The 19,666-nt window shown below is 36.9% G+C and overlaps 1 protein-coding gene across 2 annotated transcripts in view; it reads right to left on the reverse strand.

Annotated features, from left to right (window-relative positions):
• Window positions 1-7,312: 7,312 nt before the first annotated feature.
• LOC149805718 (clathrin heavy chain linker domain-containing protein 1-like) overlaps window positions 7,313-19,666 on the reverse strand; it is a 51,159-nt gene continuing 38,805 nt past the window's right edge. For both annotated transcript variants that reach the window (XM_089950395.1, XM_089950394.1), the window contains exons 8-10: window positions 18,794-18,976; window positions 16,675-16,865; window positions 7,313-11,984 (exon numbers count right to left, since the gene is read on the reverse strand). In XM_089950395.1, coding sequence (XP_089806521.1) covers window positions 11,758-11,984; window positions 16,675-16,865; window positions 18,794-18,976 — 601 coding nt within the window. In that variant the 3' untranslated portion in view covers window positions 7,313-11,757. The remainder of the gene's footprint in view (window positions 11,985-16,674; window positions 16,866-18,793; window positions 18,977-19,666) is intronic.

Below are 19,666 nucleotides of genomic sequence, written 5' to 3' on the forward strand. Positions count from 1 at the left end.
TGTATTAATCTCACGTTGAAAGTATTCCCAACGCTTATTCCTTCCTATTGTTTTGATTTGTTTTTAAGTTTCATAAGTGTTACCACTCATGCTTTTACGTCAGTTTTGTTATTATTTACTAATATTACTGCATCCAGTTTTGCTTCTAAATTGTTTATAATGCTACCGCTAATATTGTGGGTTTCATGTAATAATTTGATATTGCGCTCTTCTGTTAGCTTTTTAATTTGATTCATTTTATTTTCATTCACTCCGTTTACATTCATACCAGCTATTTTTGACTGATTTGTATCCATTTTGTAGAATTGGCCCGACGTGCCTCACTACATGTCGTAAGATGCGACTAAGTAGAGGCAACCTGTTTGCCGGGGTTGCGTCCCGTATCGGAGGAGGAAAGGATCCTGGTAATTAAGCAGAGGTTTTCAAATGCAATTCACTACTTTGGTCTCTTCTTCTTCAAGACGGGTGGCCGGGATGGGCCCGGTCTCGACGAATCGGCTGGTCACGCCGAGCCCTAGGAAGTCTTTATTTACTTGCTCACCTTCTTTATCTTTCTCCTTGTATCTCTCTTGATACCACCGTTGCCCCTACTATCCACCCCTTTATTTTTCCTTTCTCCTAGACGAACCACGTAGCGTGGAATTATTCCCACGCTTCATGGTTATTCAGTCAAAAGATCAAACAAAACCGATTGCTTCGCTGTTACCATTTACAGTCGAAATTGGATAGCTTGCTAAGTGAATGTGAGCGCAAGGTGCAGACTGAGAATGTCAGGAAAAATCAGACTTTCTATGATATTCCAGTTATTACTTTCGCTCATTCGACACTCAACTCGTCCAAAGGTGTTATTCGCTGCCGAGACCTCGCTGGCGTCAGCGACACTGAAATCGTAGAGGGAATGAGAAATCAAGGTGTTACTGCATTCGGCAAATTCGTATCAAACGCGGTACACAATTGCAATTTACGAACACCATAATGCTTACCTTTAACACACCAACACTGCCTAAGGTAGTAAAAGTTGGCTTTTTACAGGTTAAAGTTGAAGTACATATTCCAAACCCTCTTCGTTGTTTTAAGTGCCAGAAGTACGGTCACCACGAAGAGAGATGCTCCAGAAGCCCTGTGTGTGGCCGATGCAGTGAAACCAGTCATCGAGAAGCAGACTGCGGCGCGAACCCTCATTGCGCAAATTGTGGCAAATGACACCATGCCAATTCTAAAGATTGCGAGACCTGGAAACTAGAGAAGTAGATCCATAGGGTAAAATATACTTATAACATCCACTTCCCAGAGGCCAGAAAGATGGTCGAATCTCGAACCCATCTACATGGCCCAACCTTCTCAACTGTTTCGGGATTATCAGTGGCGAAAAAATTAATGTCACCTTTCTTTAATTCTTTTTGGAAAGCTTGGTTCAGAAATTATGTGCCTTTGGGGGGTTTTTTTGCCATCGAAGAGGGTGACGACCACTTTGTTTCAACATCAGCTTGGGGGCTCGCACTAATTCACTGCTATTTGGAAGTCAATGGCACGACCCAGGCAAATTTGGAAAAGACGTTGATGACACAAAACAAATATTTATAGCCACAATTGTAGGTGGCCAAATGAGAGACATCAGCTAAATTGGCTTGCCATTGATGATCCATGCCCTCCATTCAAGTGCGACTTCTGGAAAATTTTCGTCAAATGGGCTTGTGTAAAGCGTGCATGGCTTGTTCTTGTAACCATCGTTGAACTTGAGGTAAACAGAGACTTTTCAGACGGGTTTTGGCAGCATGATACAATTTCTGAACTCCTCGATTGTAGTAAATTTGGCTAATACCTTCTCCATTTTTTTAATAAGTCACCCACTCTTTCCTGATGCTACTCTGGACGAGGCGAAATGGTGGTTTGGAAATGGTTTTACGTGTCCGATGTGCCACGGGAGTAGAAGTCGAGGGTAGTGGTGGGGGTGTGGGTGGTAATGGGATGGCTTTGGTCTTCTTTTCTTTTGTCACTTCTGGTTTCCCTTCTTTCTTTTTCACTTCTGTCGAAGGAGGAGTGGACACCATCTTTTAATCCATGCTTGAAGTTCTTCTCGTTGGGGAGTGGGGGAAGGGGTCAACAAGTATGATGTAATCTTTCTAGGAGAGGGAGCTGCTGACGGTGTTTGAAAGACTTCTCGTACTTCTTGAATAGCAGAGAACTCGCCCTAGGAGAACTCGCCCTGGGAAAACTCATCCCAGGTGTCAGGAGAAGTCGCCCCATGGTGGTTGGAGAAGTCGCCCCACTTCGCCTGGAGAAGTCGCACCAAGGATCATATATAGTAATTCTGAGATGTCGCCACATGGTTGTTAAGGCTTTATTTATTGTTGATTTCTTCAACTTAATAACTTATTAAATCTATAAAATTCACAATTTTTCAACTTTTCCGTTTGATCAACTCCGCTTCTGTACTTAACGAAAAATAACTGTTATCTGTCCCTTTTGCTCTGCACTTCAAATCATTAGATGCATTTTATTTGGAAAAGTAGAGAGAGTATAAGCATGATTTGATGTCTGCAGTTTTATATATGAAAGGATTCCAACATAATAACCTAAGTCATCCTGAGACGACTTTATGGCATGGACCTCTATAACCCGAAATCGACTGAATTGGCGATGACCGTCAATAAGCCAAATGGTTATAGTATCATCTCTCTAACTGAACAATTTAATCTGATGGTTCACTGAGATTTGCTAACCATTCACGAATGATACTTGAACTCAATAAAACGCATAACTGACGCCTACTCAGGAAATGCGGGTCGCTACCGAGGCCATAATCATTGCTAATGCGCAGAATTCGGACGGTTTCTGAAAGATCACTTGTACTACGCCCATCGTTTAGTTTATTTCTTCTTTTTTGTCAGTGTTCGTAATTTTATTATTTCTCAGTAATAACAAACTATTCAAGTTGAACGAGAAATTTAAAAAATATTTCACTACTAAATTACCGATGCAAAATAAACAAGATTACGTTGTTTTATTATATATAAAAACACCATGATCACGCGTACTAGCGGGATTTTGATACCTTAAATGCAAATTTGAACTGCTCGACGTACCTGGGACATAATGAAAAGATCATCTTTAAAAACAAATTTAAATGTCACATTTAAATCCTGGAATAAACTGATTAATATTTTACATGGTCCGAATCAGCTTGGAAGTTTGGAGAATCAGCCAGGAATCTAGGCCGATTCAGTCAGTAATTTGTACCGATTCAGCCTGGTCCGAGTTTGAGAGTAATTGCCACATTAATGAATAATGATAGTATAATAGATATATCAATCACGAAAGTTAATAGATATATTTGTTTTAAAAAAATTTCTCGTGGTGATCCGGTGTGTGTTGTTATAAGAAATCTAACGCATTTATAAGAACACACAGGCTTTCAATTATAAGTGATTTATTTTTTCTATTATCAAAATCACTCAAACAAGATGAATGCAGAGTGGGAAGGAAGGGTTTATTATACAACGAGTGGAAAACAGTCTTGTACATAAGTGTGGAAGAAAAATGCATATTCATCCGATTCAGTTAAATACAAAATCAAAGGTGAATAATAAATTGATGTTGGAAACATTGAACGAAAAAGCGTAAACACCTCTTTAATGTTATTTCATTTGGAATTATTTTTATTATAATTCAGAGATGGAGATACAAAATAGTGTCCAAAAACTGAGGATTGTTCCAGTACTCATGTTAATATAATTTTACAATATACTTATCATAGTTCAACAACAAAATAAAGTAAGGATTTCAAATCGAATACTTTTTGCTACCAACACTGAAACAAGTTTGCGTTATAACTGTCGGAGATGAACACTGATGAAAAAGAACAGCAATATTTCCCATATTATTCAGTACCAAGCATAGGATGGTCTAACTCTAAGATAATGAAAAGACTTATCATCCTTTTTAATCACTATACTGTCGTCATTCATTAGATTATATAAAGACTTAATTTCGTCCTTAGAAATATTACTGTGACATTACTTTTTATAATTACCAGTTAATATCTCTTTTGTGATCGCGTATATATAAAAATCGAAATATGAATCACGTAAAAGATGATTTAATTCTGTTATAAAAAGTTATCTGGGTGACAAGTTTTGGGGTGACGTTTCCAAACAATTGGGGCGACTTCTCCAGATACGCTGGGGCGAGTTCTACCAGGGCGAGTTCTCCATGGGGCGAGTTCTCCGCATACCCTTCTTCTTCCTCAGATATTCGTGTTTCTGTGTCTGTCTTGACCTCTGAGGGTGGTGGTGGTGGTGATGATGGACTTTTCATCAGGGCCTTAAAATCTTGCAGAGTTGGCAGAGCTGTTTTGTCTACAGCTTTTCGGTGAAAGAGTTGTAGTCGTTGCAATAGTTTACTGTACTTTTGCGATTTTTCTGTTTCGGACAAATCGTTGTGATCCTGCAATGACTGCGATTCATGTCGTAACTGGGACATCTCGGTCAAATGAGTATTGGGAGATAAATGTGGGGGCCGTTGTTCTTGCCAACGATGGTATTCCATCCATCGCATCAAACAGGTGGCATTTGTCCATCCTCTACACAAACTATCCCGTGGGTTCAGTGGGTCTGCCAACTTGTAACTTTCCACAGTGCGTTTAAACTCGGGACCAGTTTTCAAATGGTGATCGTACTCGTGTTCCCACATTTCCACAACTTGGTATTCTTGCTGTTCTAACATCAAGCACCACTAACAAGTGGACTCATACATGTCTTCCATGGTACGTTGTAAAAACTGATTTTTGGTGTAACATTGAGGGTAGCTGACGGGACATGCGTGAAAAAAGCATCCGTTAAACTCGTACAAGATCTTGGGGTTTTCTATGTCACAGCCATCCGCCAAATACGTTTCGATGGTCTTTTCACCTCCCCCGTTGCGGGCATATTGGATCCATTTGTCTTCCTTGTTGCACAAGTAATGTAACCAGCATAGGGCTTTGACCGAGTATTGACGTTTGACAAAGTTCGTCATTTGAGGGCTTATGACAGCCAAGGTGTTTTCAGGCATGAATTGTTGGCGGTACACTAAGGAACACGCTTTGACAATGGTGCAGGCTTCTTTCAAAGGATCGATCTCTCCATGTTCCATGAACAGTTCTCTAAATTTTCCACAGCAACACCTTAAAATGTCCACATCAGAACGATGATACTTTAACATTTCTTCCTGAAAGTCGAAGGGGTCTGAGACATGAGTCTGGTACCAAGCTTAGAAAGCTTCTCGTTGTTCGGTACGCATGTTGTCGGGGTTGTAGTGCTGATCCACAGGCAAATTGGGAAGAACGTCGTGTTGACTGGCTTCGGTACTGAAAAAGTGCAGAAAATAGCCTTTGGTCATTTCTGTCATTCCAAACCTTTTAGGCATTTGACTCAAAGGCATGGCCAAGTAACTCCTCAAATCTTTAAACTGCACTTGTCCCACTTGCATGGAAATGATTTTGGCTCTGTTCAAAGTCTCTTTAGGATGTTCAGTACTTTGTTCCGTATAGTATCTGCCCATCATATCCCGAGAAATTGTGAGCCATCACAGTGGCATGATGATCACAATCTCTGTAATGTTCGATGTCCTCTTGGCTCCATGTCCCGTCGATGGAGTCTAAGATCCATTGAGCAAAATTGGCTAGCGCGTTCAGTCCCCGAAAGATTTGTTCACGTCCTCCAGGAATCTTGCTGCAGTGAGGGCATTGACTAAAGATAGGCTCTTGAATGTACTTCTCTCATGCTCGATGAGCCACACAGAAATTAAGAATGTGAATGCCAGTCTCTTGCATGCATTCAAACTTGAAATAGATGAAATTCCCTTTCTTCTGGTCATCTTCCTCCTCTTGTTTGGAACGGTATTTTTGAATGTAGCATTCGTGTTCCATGACACGATTTGGCGACAAATAAGATAACATTTCTTTCCTCAACAAACATGTAACTTGGCATTATTGGTATGTATACCTTGTCCACAAGTAGGTCACAATCTCAGGAGTTGACAGGCACTTTTTTGCTGTGAACCTTGCATCTTCAGATGTTGTTGGTAATAGGCAGAGCTGAAAAAAGTGTGCTGTAACAGGAGTTCTGCTACTATTCATTCTCTGGCTTGGTCTGATTGTTGAATAGTTTTCCAGGCTCTTTCCATTCTAATGTGTCATTCTTGAATGCTTATGTTCATCCTATGTCGGATGAGACTCTTTTGGTGCTGCGAAGGTCATCCACCAATAACACCTTTTTGCGTTCTGTTCCTTGGAGATGAGGCACGTCGCTTATGAACAGTATCGCTTTTCCATCGGTGATGTGAAACTTGTCATTGGATTGTTGGACGTGTTGAATCTTGTCGCTGGCTTTGGAAGGTGTCGATTCTGACGGGCTGCTTAACTTGATCCAAATGGGGGACTTCAAACTGTTGTGATGAATGGAAAGTCTTCTTTGGCTTCACATCGCTGTTTCAGTATGGTTAACAAAGAAAACCACACCTCAGTGATGAACCTCTCTGCTTGGTTTTCTGTCTCTCGAATGTGGTAGTACTTTTGAGGAGTTAATGGTGGACTTTGGCTGGGTGTAGACTCTCTGGGTCTGGATTCTGGCTCACTCATGTCATCTTCAAAATCACTGGCATAAATTTGAGCCAAAACTTCAGCTACTTTGTGAGGTGATACATCATGTTCCTGTCTCTTACTTTTTTCTCCTTTCTCCATGAAATGATGTGATTGTTTCATCTTGACTACACAAAGTCAAATGGCTACATTTAAAATGCCATGGTCCCCTATATCCACGTAAGACTAGTGTCTACCCTTCCAATATTCATTTCACTCTCAAACCGACCAGAATGATGGAAGAGCCCACACAGCTTGAACTTCTAATCAGAGCTTTGGGAGGTGTAATACGAAAGTTTTCTTCAGACAATTGGATGGACTACTCCCCCTCCTTTTGAGATAAAAGTCAAGATACTTGCTATATCCGTAAGAAGAAAGAGCATTGGGCTACAGAGTGTCCAGACCATCAAAAAAGCAGGACAGGTGTCAGAAGAGACAAAAGTCAAGGTACCTGTTATCATTGTAAGGAGAAAGGACATTGGTTTCAGAATGCCCTAAAAAACAACAGAAGCAAGAGGACAAGAGGGGTTCAGAACAGGAAGAAGAGGTAACCTCCCAAAAGAAAGAACCCAGACACGTCCAGAAAGAGAACAAAGAGAAGAAAAGAAGATAAGGAGAAAGTGAGGAAGAAGAGTTGAAAAAACCTGTGAAAGTGAAGAAATTCAAAAAACAGAGAGTGAAAAAAGACAGAAGAAGTCTATGAACATTTTAATGTGTTCTGTTGTGAATTGGATTGTAAAATTTGTACCAGAATAGACCAGACAGAAAACATAAGTGTCTCTTAGTTTTGATTTTTATAATCACAATAATAACTTACACTCATGCACTCACTCAAACGCACACCTAAACACATACACACAAACATGTACATCATGGGCAAAAAAGGGATTTTGAGTTTAAATTGAGTTTTGGCAAAATGAATGCTATCTCTTTTCAAGAGAGGTGAGTGGACCTGAAAAGGACTGTTGGATGTTTGTTTATAAGCAGTTGTCATTTTGGGCAGAAGTTGAAAGATGATGGTCAACCGTAAATATATTTTGCTGCATTTAGTACACAACTAGGTTAAGTGGGGAATTAATTATTGTACTGTGAGCAAGTTTCAGAGTATACCATACACGTCTCCCAGACTGTCAGGTAGTCTTTTGATTTTGGCCCCAATCCTTTGATCTATTGATTTGCTGACAAAAACTCCCGGAAATCACAAATCTGCCAAGCATAGGTAATGCCAGCTAAAACAACATTCAGTTGACTGTTTGCGACTATGGTAATCCATCAATCAAGTTGTTACTGACCAAGTGACCAATCAAGCTGTAACTCCTGACACATGCTGATGCATTTATTGTACACATGTAAGTTATTTTACTCTTCAATATTTCAATACTGAGTAATGTGTTGTGTATAACAGTTTGCAGACAACCCGACAAGAACAAAACAGCTCTTGAAATCTTTTGAAATATAATAATTTTTGTAACATGGTCCTTATCACCTGAAAAATGACCAGAGCCCCCCAAAAAATGAAAGCTCATTATCACTGCAATTCCAGAAAAATCAGTTTTTCTTTTGAAAATTGTATCCTACTTTGAATGAGCAAAAAACAGACAACATTAAACAATGAACTAATACATGTTCTACAGCACAAACTAAATGTCAGACTATCAAGGCAGTCTGAGAAGTAAGTGTCAGACTATCAAGGCAGTCTGAGAAGTAAGTGTCAGACTATCAAGGCAGTCTGAGAAGTAAGTGTCAGACTATCAAGGCAGTCTGAGAAGTAAGTGTCAGACTACCAAGGCAGTCTGAGAAGTAAGTGTCAGACTATCAAGGCAGTCTGAGAAGTAAGTGTCAGACTATCAATGCAGTCTGAGAAGTAAATGTCAGACTATCAAGGCAGTCTGAGAAGTAAGTGTCAGACTATCAAGGCAGTCAGAGAAGTAAGTGTCAGACTATCAAGGCAGTCAGAGAAGTAAGTGTCAGACTATCAAGGCAGTCTGAGAAGTAAGTCAGACTATCAAGGCAGTCTGAGAAGTAAGTGTCAGACTATCAAGGCAGTCTGAGAAGTATGTCATTATATCACAGATCACACAATGCCTGGGACAAGTTTGGCTAGTGGCCCACTGGAATTTTGAATAAATAAAAATTGGCTGACAGAGATGGTAGTTAAGTGGAGTTTGGGGATTAATCACTTGAAAAGCAATGTGCAGGTTTTGGTTTTGGTTTTTTTCAATACAGCAACCCAAGTAGGTTATGAAGTACTGAGGCAATTAGTGTAAAGTATCTTTTCTAAGGACACACCATGTTAGCTGACCCTGTCTGGTCCAATGGTGGGATTTTGAACCCCCACACCATTTTGGTCTTCAGTCCTGCATGCTAACCACTGAACATGTAAATTCTAAAATCTATCCAGCTGTTATTCAAGAAATTCAAATTTAAAGTTACTAGTGTTTTATTTCTTTCATCTGTGGCATCTGGAACTAATTTATTAGCCAATTCTCAGACAAATGAAAGAAAAAGATAACTGGGTAAAAACAATCAGTACAGAGCATCCAGCAAGAGACACTGAAGAAAGAAAATACACAGTGATTTTACAACTTATTTAACACTGCAAAAATTGTACAGTTTCTCTTATCACAGTCAATTAATATCACACAAAATATGTACAAAATGAAGACATCATTCACTTCAATATTTTCTATGTAAACAAATTACAATGAGTGGATTAAATGTAATTTTAGGAATAGCAATTATTGAAGATGTTTCCTTGTTTCCATAAGTATTCACTTATAAGATAAGTCCATCAGCAAACAGAATAGACCAAGATGTGTCATTGCATCATGCACTGGCAGATCATTTCTGAGCAGTTTGTTTTGGAGTAATCAGTAGAATAAGGAATATAGACCCTAATCTGCAGGCACATTATGATAAGGCAGATCACGATCTTTAATGTTTGCAATTTGACTCGACTTATAAGTGAGTATATACGGTATATATCAACATGCTTGTAATTTTGTTAGCACTGAGTTTATATCACATGATACAATGGCATATTCATTCCCATTTGGTGGCTAAATGCAGGATGTACTTAACTATGATCCTAAAGACAGTAAAACCTGTGTTATTTGAGCATAAACTGGACCAATAAGCATAGTGAAAATGAGCTGCATAGCCGAATTGGGCCAAGATGCATATTTAAAATGAGCTGCACAGCCAAATTGGGCCAAGGTACATAGTGAAAATGAGTTGCACAGCCAAACTGGGCCAAGGTGCATAGTGAAAATGAGTTGCACAGCCAAACTGGGCCAAGGTGCATAGTGAAAATGAGTTGCACAGCCAAACTGGGCCAAGGTGCATAGTGAAAATGAGTTGCACAGCCAAACTGGGCCAAGATGCATAGTGAAAATGAGCTGTGGGCTGAAAGAAATATTTTAATACTGGGTCTGATTTAAGCCACAAAGCAGCCATTTATAATTTTCAGAATTGTATGTAATACCTGAGTGAGTAATGGGTAGAGGTTCCATTTCCATGTGGTTTCAATGTAAATATTAAGCTCCCTCATTATAAAACTCCTAAGGAGAGACATAACAGTGTACCACATTAAAAGAGAGGTCATCTTATAGTGAGGTAGGTTCCATGTAAAAAAGTACATTCACCTCCAAAATGGAATCCACGACCCCATCCAAGTAACATGAAGGAGTGTGCTATACTGGAGCAACTTAAAATGAGGGACAACTGTAATATATGTTCTGACTTGAAAATGCCTCCAGTTGCAAATATTACTTACTATCATTGAGGTGTTTAAAATAAAAGACTTCCACCCATAGTTGATTTTAAAGTTGTGAGTGCTACATTTTTGGGGATTCTTTGTATCAAACCTGCTATATCAACAAGCAGTGATATTAAATTACTGAAAGTATTGATGGATTGGATGGTTGAAGGTAATCCTGGTTTACATACTTCTATAAATAATCTTATGATATTTTCTATATTTTCTTTTCTTTATGTCACCATAGAATTTATATTAACTTCTGAATTAGTATCTCAGAAATTATTGTGATTTCCTTTTCAAGCATTTCTATTATTGTTTCACGGATTACTATCAGCGGAACAATATCCAAGGGAAGTAACTACATTCAAAGTTAATTATCGCCCTAAATTTTAGTTGCCTCCCTTGATATATTACACTGACACAAGGTCATTAGAGTTGTACTTTAATTTTAGAAAGCTCATAGTTTGTAACTATTATTAGTAACACAAACTATATTGGTAAAAGAGAATGGACACCATTTCATGAGCATGGAGGGATAGAAACCTTCAAGCCAAAAACATAAACAAGGGTTCTTTCAAGCTCTTGTTATCACTTGTAAGTGTGCTATTATATGTGTTACATTTCCTCAAAACGTTCAGACAAAATCATGACCTTGTTGATGCTGCTGCTGCCACTTTTCTTGCCACGGGAAAAGGTATATGTATCTCACCATCGACTAAAGTGAACAGCAATTTACTGCAAGCTATGTATTCTGCATTTAAAGTATCAAGATGCTGGCTGTTGACTATACATATACTCCGTCTATTCCCCAATATTTTCTGTTATAAGTCAAATGCTCATCTTTAAACGGACTGACCTTAATTTTGTTTGTGATCAATGATTAAAACTGAGAGGGAATATTATTTGTAACTTCAATCATTTCCACTCATCTAAATTTGCAGGACTGCAAGTTCAGTCATGGGTACATAATGAATTTTTAAGGCATGGGTATTACTGACATTTGCCTGCCATTGTTGTGATATTATGGAAAGTATACTCAGAGTAGATCACCATTCAGTGTACAGGAAAGGTGAGTCAAAAATAAAATCACAGCTACATAGAAAAACCATCTCATTTGCAATACAGTAAAATTTTATGGCTGGTTTTGATGTGTGCACAATAAATAGGGTTCACTTTAATTACGATATGCTGACAAAAGTTATTCCAAACATTAAAACTGTAGAGCTTAATGGAATTCTTTTTGATTACTGAACAAGTTCTGAGATCCAAACCATTGGGGGATATTCCCATAATTTAGACTGTACAGGACTCTTAGTTCATTTTAGGAAAATCTATTTCTAATAGGCCTGAGACTGTGCATGTTATTGGATAAAATGAGTTAGCTCCCTTCTGAATGCTCTTCGGTCTGTTCCAATTCTTCAAAGTCCTCACTGGTGTGGAGGGCTTTCTTCATGGCAGTGAGAACAGTGACAGAGGCAAGGAGACTGAGTGCCGTCTCTTCATAATCCTGGTCCTGGAGAAGGGAGACTAAACCATTCCACTCCTCCTCTGTTGTTTTTGTGTCATCTAGAACTGCTGCTTGGAATGCACTGATTTTTGCATCATCTGCAACACACATGAGAAAAAATGTAACAGTCATCCAGCGATAACATGGTCCCCACTTATCTACAGACTCTTATCAAGGGCATGCAATGATCCAGTACTTTCAGATTTTATATTGCCTGGGTAAGTATAACAAATTTCATAGAGACTGCATAAATGGTTAAAGTTTCGCCCCATAAAGCAAAAATGGACAATGGATGGAAAAACAATCAGATGCATATTTGCCAATCTTCCAAACAGTGTTGGGGATATTTTAGACTCAGAAAGAGTTTTCTGTGGTTCCAAGGCAGGGGTGGTATGAAGTCAGTACTTGTGATCCAATAAGCTACATTGTATAACAAACAGGCAGTTGTTTACTGCTGGTGTGCACACACAAACACACACACACACACACACAGACACACACTAAATAAAAGAAAATACACAAATACACAAAGTTTCTGTTTTTAAGTTTCATTGGACTGTGAAATAACAGTATTGTACTTGCTGACTTTTCTACTCTCAATAGTTTATTAGAGTCTGAATGTGTCATTACTGTTAATCTTTGTAATCATTAGAGACTGGATGGTACTGTTGTTCAAACTTTTCTATTGATTTTGTTTGACTTTTCTATGTATTAAAATATGCTGCTGCTGCATCTACCCAATGCCAGGTGGTATTCCTATGTCAATGGGTGTCATATTCCTTCAGAATGTCTAATGTTGAAATTGTGTTTGCATATAAAATGCTTCCCTTACTGCTGGGCTTCACAAAGTCAAACTCTGACCACCAGGAAGTCTGAATTTAGTTTTGATGAGCTCTGCTTGCTTCATAGATGGCTCATTGTTTCCTGAATCACAGCTTTGTTTCAAGATTTTCCTTCAAAAATGAATTACACTTTCCACACTGCTATTTGTACTGCAGCAAGTAATAAAATAATCCTGTTTTGCATTTTATATATGGAGATAGAATCCGAACTGAAAGAAATGTTGCTGCTTCTCATGAATGTCAATCATCTTTAATAAGGACAGCTTGATGATTTTCATTTAAAGACACAAAGTGTATGAGCCTAATTCATTCTCCCATAGCAGTGATCAAAGGAATAACACATACAAATTTACCATTACAACTGTCAATTAACAAAGTAATAGGTGGAGTACTGGTTGCTAATCTATAACTGCCATAAACGTTTGATCACCTCTGTGACAATTAAATGTATAAACTGCCCTGAGATGACATCATTTTAGGAATATTCAGCCTAAAGCTTTGTGAATCATGGCTGTTTCATATTTATAAAGGGTATGGGTTATGGGTATATACTGATGTGCCATTAAATGTTTTTCTCTCTTCTGTTTTTTTCTTCCATGATTGACTAGAAATCAGATTTTTATAAAAAAAAAAGACTTTTTCCAGGGGTGTATTAAAGTTAAAAATCATGCTTTTCATGTGACACATCATGATGTGGCAGGTATGTAGATGAAAACATCTATGTTTACCAAATTTCACATAGATTTCAGATACAAATTTTGCATATTGCCTTAGAAATGAAAGCGTTGATAATGGATGGATGGATGGATGGACAGAAAAACAAATACAAGTATTTAATCTGAAGATTTGTGAATAGCAAAATGCACATCTGGACCACTAATATAATATGTATACTAACTTTCAAACAAATTGTGTGGATCATAAATGGATGGAAGGATGGATTGATTTATGCTTGGGAAATGAAAGTGTGGATCATAAATGGATGGATGAATGGATGGATGGATGGACAGAAAAATGGTTGAAATAGGCAAATAGTGAAAAGTAACAATTGTGAAAAGCAAAAGGCACAAACAGCCCTATATCATAAAACTTTATTGACAATTTTGCTTGAAAATATCTGAAGCAATCAAAATGACTTCATTTATCAGTCTGTAGTAAGATTTTCATGTTTTGAGTAACATTCATTACTTGAAATGCTCAGTAACATTTATTACTCCAAATGCTGAGTAATATTCATTACTAAAAATACTGAGTAACATTTATTACGCTGAGTAACATTTATTACTTGAAATGAAGGGTAACATTTTGTTACACTGAGTAATGTTTATTACTTAGAATTCTGAGTAACATTTATTACTTGAAATGCTGGTAACATTTTTTACACTAGTAATATGTATTACTTATAATGATGAGTAACTTTAGTGGAAATGTTGAATAATGTTTATTACACTGAGTAACATTTATTACTTGAAATGATGGGTAACATTTATTACTTGAAATGATGGGTAACATTTATTACTTAAAATGCTGAGCAAAATTTGATGGAGTAGCTTGGATCACTCGTACAATATTTGTGTCAAGTTTTGTACAGGTAACCTTGAACTGTTTGAGAGTCATGATCATGAAATTGAACATGACAGATGGATGGTTAGAAAAATGTATGAAGACATAAAATATTTAAACTGAAAAGCTGTTAATAGCAAATGATAATAAATTTCATAGAGGTACTCTGAATGGTTTAAAACTAATACTCTTGAATGAAAGTGTGGATAATGGATGGATGGACCAAAAATCACAAATGAAAACCAAAAATACAGTGAAATGAAGAACTAAATAATAACATGCTAGGCCACAACTCCAAATTGTGTACTCAGTTTCATGGAGATACCTTTGGCAGTTTGAGAGATATGATCTACAAGTGAAATGTTTAAAGATAGACAGACATAATAATTATATCACTCTCTATTCTATACCTGTAGATAAAAACAAAACTGAATGCTGGTACCCATTCAAAGCTGGCTTAATTAAAGCTAGTAGTGTTATTTAGCTTCCCCAAGAACACTTGAGTAATGGCCAAAGAGGGACGGCATGGTACATGTATTGGGTAGGAGCAGTGGTATGGTACATGTATTTGGTAGAAGCTGTTTCATGGTACATGTATTGGGTTGGAACTGTGCCATGGTAATCTACATGTATTGGGTAGGAGCCATGGTATGGTACATGTATTGTGTAGGAGCCATGGTACTGTACATGTATTGGGATGGAGCTGTGGCATGGTACATGTATTGGGTAGGAGCTGTGGCATGGTACATGTACTGAGTTGGAACCATGGCATGGTACATGTGTTCAGTAGGAGCCATGGTATTGCATAGGTATTGGGTAGGAGCCATGGTATTGTTCAGGTATTGTGTAGGAGCTGTGGTATGGTACATGTATTGGGTAGGAGCAATGGTACTGTACAGGTATTGGGTAGAAGATGTAGTATGGTACATGTATTGGTTTGGAACCATGGCATGGTACATGTATTGGGTAGGAGCCATGGTATTGTATATGTATTGGGTAGGAGCCATGGTATTGCATATGCATTGGGTAGGAGCGATGGTATTGTACATGTATTGAGTAGGAGCTGTGGTGACTCAATATTTAGTGATGGATTCGTTATAATCTGTTATATGCAATTTTTCATAAAATCTAATTCTTATACGTTACTGTATGCAATTTTTTTAAAATGTCTGATTCTAATTCTTTCTTTTGTTAAATTTTTCATACCACCTAATTCTTATACTTGACTGTATGCAGTTTTTCGTACCATCTCATTCTTATACTTTATTGTATGCAGTTTTTCATACCATCTCATTCTTACTACTTTATTGTATGCAGTTTTTCATACCATCTAATTCTTATATTTTATTGTATGCAATTGTTCAGTGTCTGATTCTTATACTTTATTGTTTTCAATATTTCATACCATCTAATTTTTATACTGTATTTTATGCAATATTTCATACCATCTAATTCATATACTGTATTGAATGCAATTTTTCATACCAACTAATCCTTATACTGTATTGTATACAATTGTTCATACTAACTAATCCTTATATTGTATTGTATGCAATTGTTCATATCAATTAATTTTCATACTGTATTGTATGCAATTGTTCATATCAATAAATTTTTATACTGTGTTGTATGCAATTGTTCATGCCAATTAATTTTTATACTGTATTGTATGCAATTGTTCATACCAATTAATTTGTATACTGTATTGTATACAATTGTTCATACCAGTTAAGTATGCAATTGTTCATACCATCTAATTCTAATATTGTATTGTATGCAACTGTTCATACCATTTATTAATTAGGACATTGTCAACCAATGTAACTTTAATTATTTTTGACCTCTAGTTTTTCATGCAGAAAAACACATTTTATATGATTTTACAAACACCTTATATCCTAGCATGTAAAAAGGATCCAACTCCAAATAACAAAGACTCAGACTTGCTGCTGTATAATGTAATGGCAAATCAAGGTCTATATTATTTGTACTACTGACTAGTCCTAACTACATAGACTCAAATCTGCTGACAGCTTATTTAACAAAAGATCTGAGTCTAAACAGTCTGTTGTTGAATCTGACTTACAAGTACATATGGTGAATGTACTAAGAATGCTAGAAGCTGAAAATTATAATATCATTTATTGGTAATTCTTCATACAGCCTCAAAAATAATTCATAGTCAGAGCATGACACATTAAGACAATGCAATCTATTTTTTCCTGTAAATTTTCAAATTTGTTGTAAGTGAATGCACATTCAGCAAGTGTGATTAAGACTAATGCAGGTCACCAGATGGTGGCATAAATCATGCATGACTTAAACATAATACTAACTAACATAAACATAATAAGAGTGATGTTTGAACACTTGGTTAACTTACCAATAGATGATGTATTCTGTAATTCCTGGATAAACTGTAAAGCCAGCTCAAAATTGTCCTCCTGCAGTAGTGTTTGGATGACTACACCCACTGGTAGGGGCCGGGATGACCCACGGGGTTGACCTTCCACTAGAACGTGCAGAAGCTGCAGGGAAGGGCACACACGCAAGACATGGATGTAATCGTCATGCCTGAAATATACACTTATCAGGTAAATTCAGAAAGCAGACAGACACTTAGGCTTAGCATGGTTCTACTGACCTATCCTTTCTAATTCAAATGATGATATCTGTACATTCCTGGGTAAAAAAATTCTATCAGAGGCAGCTGTAGTATCCATTAAGCCTACCTGGTATCTTGAAAGATTTGAGCAGAAAACTAAACTTTAACTTAAAAATGATTCTTACAGCAGCTCTATAAGATCAAAATTTATCGTAGTTTTCCAAGCATGGATTCGAGTCTTGGGCTCAGCCAATGTGGGTACATGAGAAAGCTTGCCAGTAGCTTCTCGTGGGTCAGTGGTTCTCTCCAGGGTATTCCCAGGTTCTTCCTGGCTGCCATGTATAGCCTATCTTGTGCTGAAAAATGGTGCTAAACCTTATAACAACAACTACAACAACAACAGTTTTAAAAGATATCAAAAAATAAATCTGTGTAGAAAAATGAAAGGCAATGAAACATCTCTTTTCTGATATTGCACTTAAGTTTTAACTTAGGGAGACAACTCTTTTCATGGATATAGTGTAACACATGAAATAAACTCTGCAAAGTCTCATCAATATGCAGCTGCATCTTAAATTTGGTTGAAATGCAGTAAAACTGAATTAAGGCATGCTGTGGAAACCAAAATCAGGACCAAGGTCATTTAGGACCCGTAAATAATGTCATGGAATACTTGTTACAAGGATATGGTGTTTGGAGAAGTAATATTAATGGACACTGGGTAATAACTCCACCAAAAATGCATCTGAAAAGATGAAATCTTTAAAGACACATCTACATGTGGCATGTAATTCACAGACCAAATGGCATCCAATTATATGAGAGGGTTGCAGAGCAATGCAGGTTACAAGAAGTGTGAATCAATGGGCAGATGGGCAATGGACTGAAACACAGATGGATAGATGCAAAAGGCAATTACTATAAAGCTTTTGCATCTCAACGCAAGGCCCTAATAATGTTTAGTATTTGAATTTAGTGTGACAGTAGTGCATCATACCACATCTCAATGTTAGGCCCTGATAAAACTTGGTATTTGTATTTAGTGTGACAGTAGTGATTCATACCACATTTCAATGCAGGGCCTTAATAAGACTTGGTATTTGAATTTATTGTGACAATAGTGCATCATACCACATGTACTAGTAAGTCTAACATACAGTTAACATTTGCTTTGATTTTTAAAAAGGAATTTAGTTGTTATGAGCTGAATAAACTAGACACTACAGCTGAAAAAATAAAACAATTTCCTATTAAAATATTCATTGAATGTATTTTTTCAAAGAATTTGAATATTCATCAGTGTAATCAAATCAAGCCTATTTTCAATGTTTACCTTGATCATTACTTACAACCCACTCCATCATACAGGATTGAAAATACTTCAAACTCAGTCTTCTAAATCTAATTAAATGACATTTTAGTGGTTTGGAGTAATTATTTTTCAGGATTCAGACTAAATGAGTGCTGGTGTTATTTTCCATGTTAAACCAAAACTTGGTATGACGATAAACATTCCTTTAGTACTGAAGACAGACAGTAAAGAAGGACAGAAACTCTATTACCTGTTTGCTTAAGGCAGGTATTATTTAAAAATTGTTATCCCAGAAATGATTTGCTCACAATCATAATTGCATGGATGCATGGCCAGTTTAATTTCAAAGAATATAGCCTTGGGGGCTTCTGTAAACATATGATATGATAACTATGGCTTTGTAAAATGCAAACCAAAAACAGAAGCAAACTTAATGGAGTCAGATGTTAAAATTGTTTTAATTCTGCCTCACAGATTGTTGTTTTAAGAAAGATTTTTAATAATGAGTGAACCAAAGTAACTGTGATAGTCTTTACCAGATACACATAAAATGTTTCCTGCATTGTAGAACACTTTCAGAAATACCTGAATGGGGCTTTATTTCTGGCAAATTCTATTCCAGCTTGGACTCTCCCCTGGCGCAGGTAACACACCACTGCATCTCGGTAATGATGTAGCCGCATAAAAATGTTCTGTGCTAGAGCCTGGCAGTTTGGTTTGTGGGAGTGGTTAGCAATCATGTGACCAATCTCTGAGCTCAAAGTCAACCTATAAGACAAATGTTATGCCATAAATAGATCTTGTGTATTCATTAAATATGAAATTTGTGTAATGGGTTTTAAAATGTTTGTCTCTTTTGCATGATCATACTGGTATGTTTATGTATACAGATGATCAAGTTATAAGTGTAAATATTTATGAAATTTAGAGTAGGCTAAATTCTGACATATCAAACATTTTAACTTGGCATACTAACAAATTACTTGTATGAAATCTCCAAATAATGACAGTTTTACTAACTGGTACAAGTCAAAAGAAAGAAAGAATACAAAATGATCATTCTGTATCCTGCAGAGATGGTCATGTTGAATGGATCACTCATAGAACTAATGTAGAGTCACAGCTGATGACAGTCTATCATGGAATAAACAAATCTACTCCATATGTAGCAACATTTCCTTCAAGTTATTTTATTTTATAAGAAATAAGGACTTTTTAATGTCAAAGTCAAGAATTACTTGTTACAATTGTTTTATGTTGCAATATTTTGATATTATACCAATATATATGGACATTGTTCATTTGATGCTTATAATGCAAAAAACAATGGCTAGAACTGTTTTAGGACATTGTTCATTTGATGCTTAAAATTCAAAAAGCAATGGCCAGAACTGTTTTAGGACATTGTTCATTTGATGCTTAAAATGCAAAAAGCAAATGCCATAACTGTTTTAGGAC

Source organism: Sinohyriopsis cumingii, chromosome 2 (genome assembly GCF_028554795.1).
Source record: "Sinohyriopsis cumingii isolate HCF-2022 chromosome 2, ASM2855479v2, whole genome shotgun sequence".
NCBI classification, from domain to species: Eukaryota; Metazoa; Mollusca; class Bivalvia; order Unionida; family Unionidae; genus Sinohyriopsis; species Sinohyriopsis cumingii.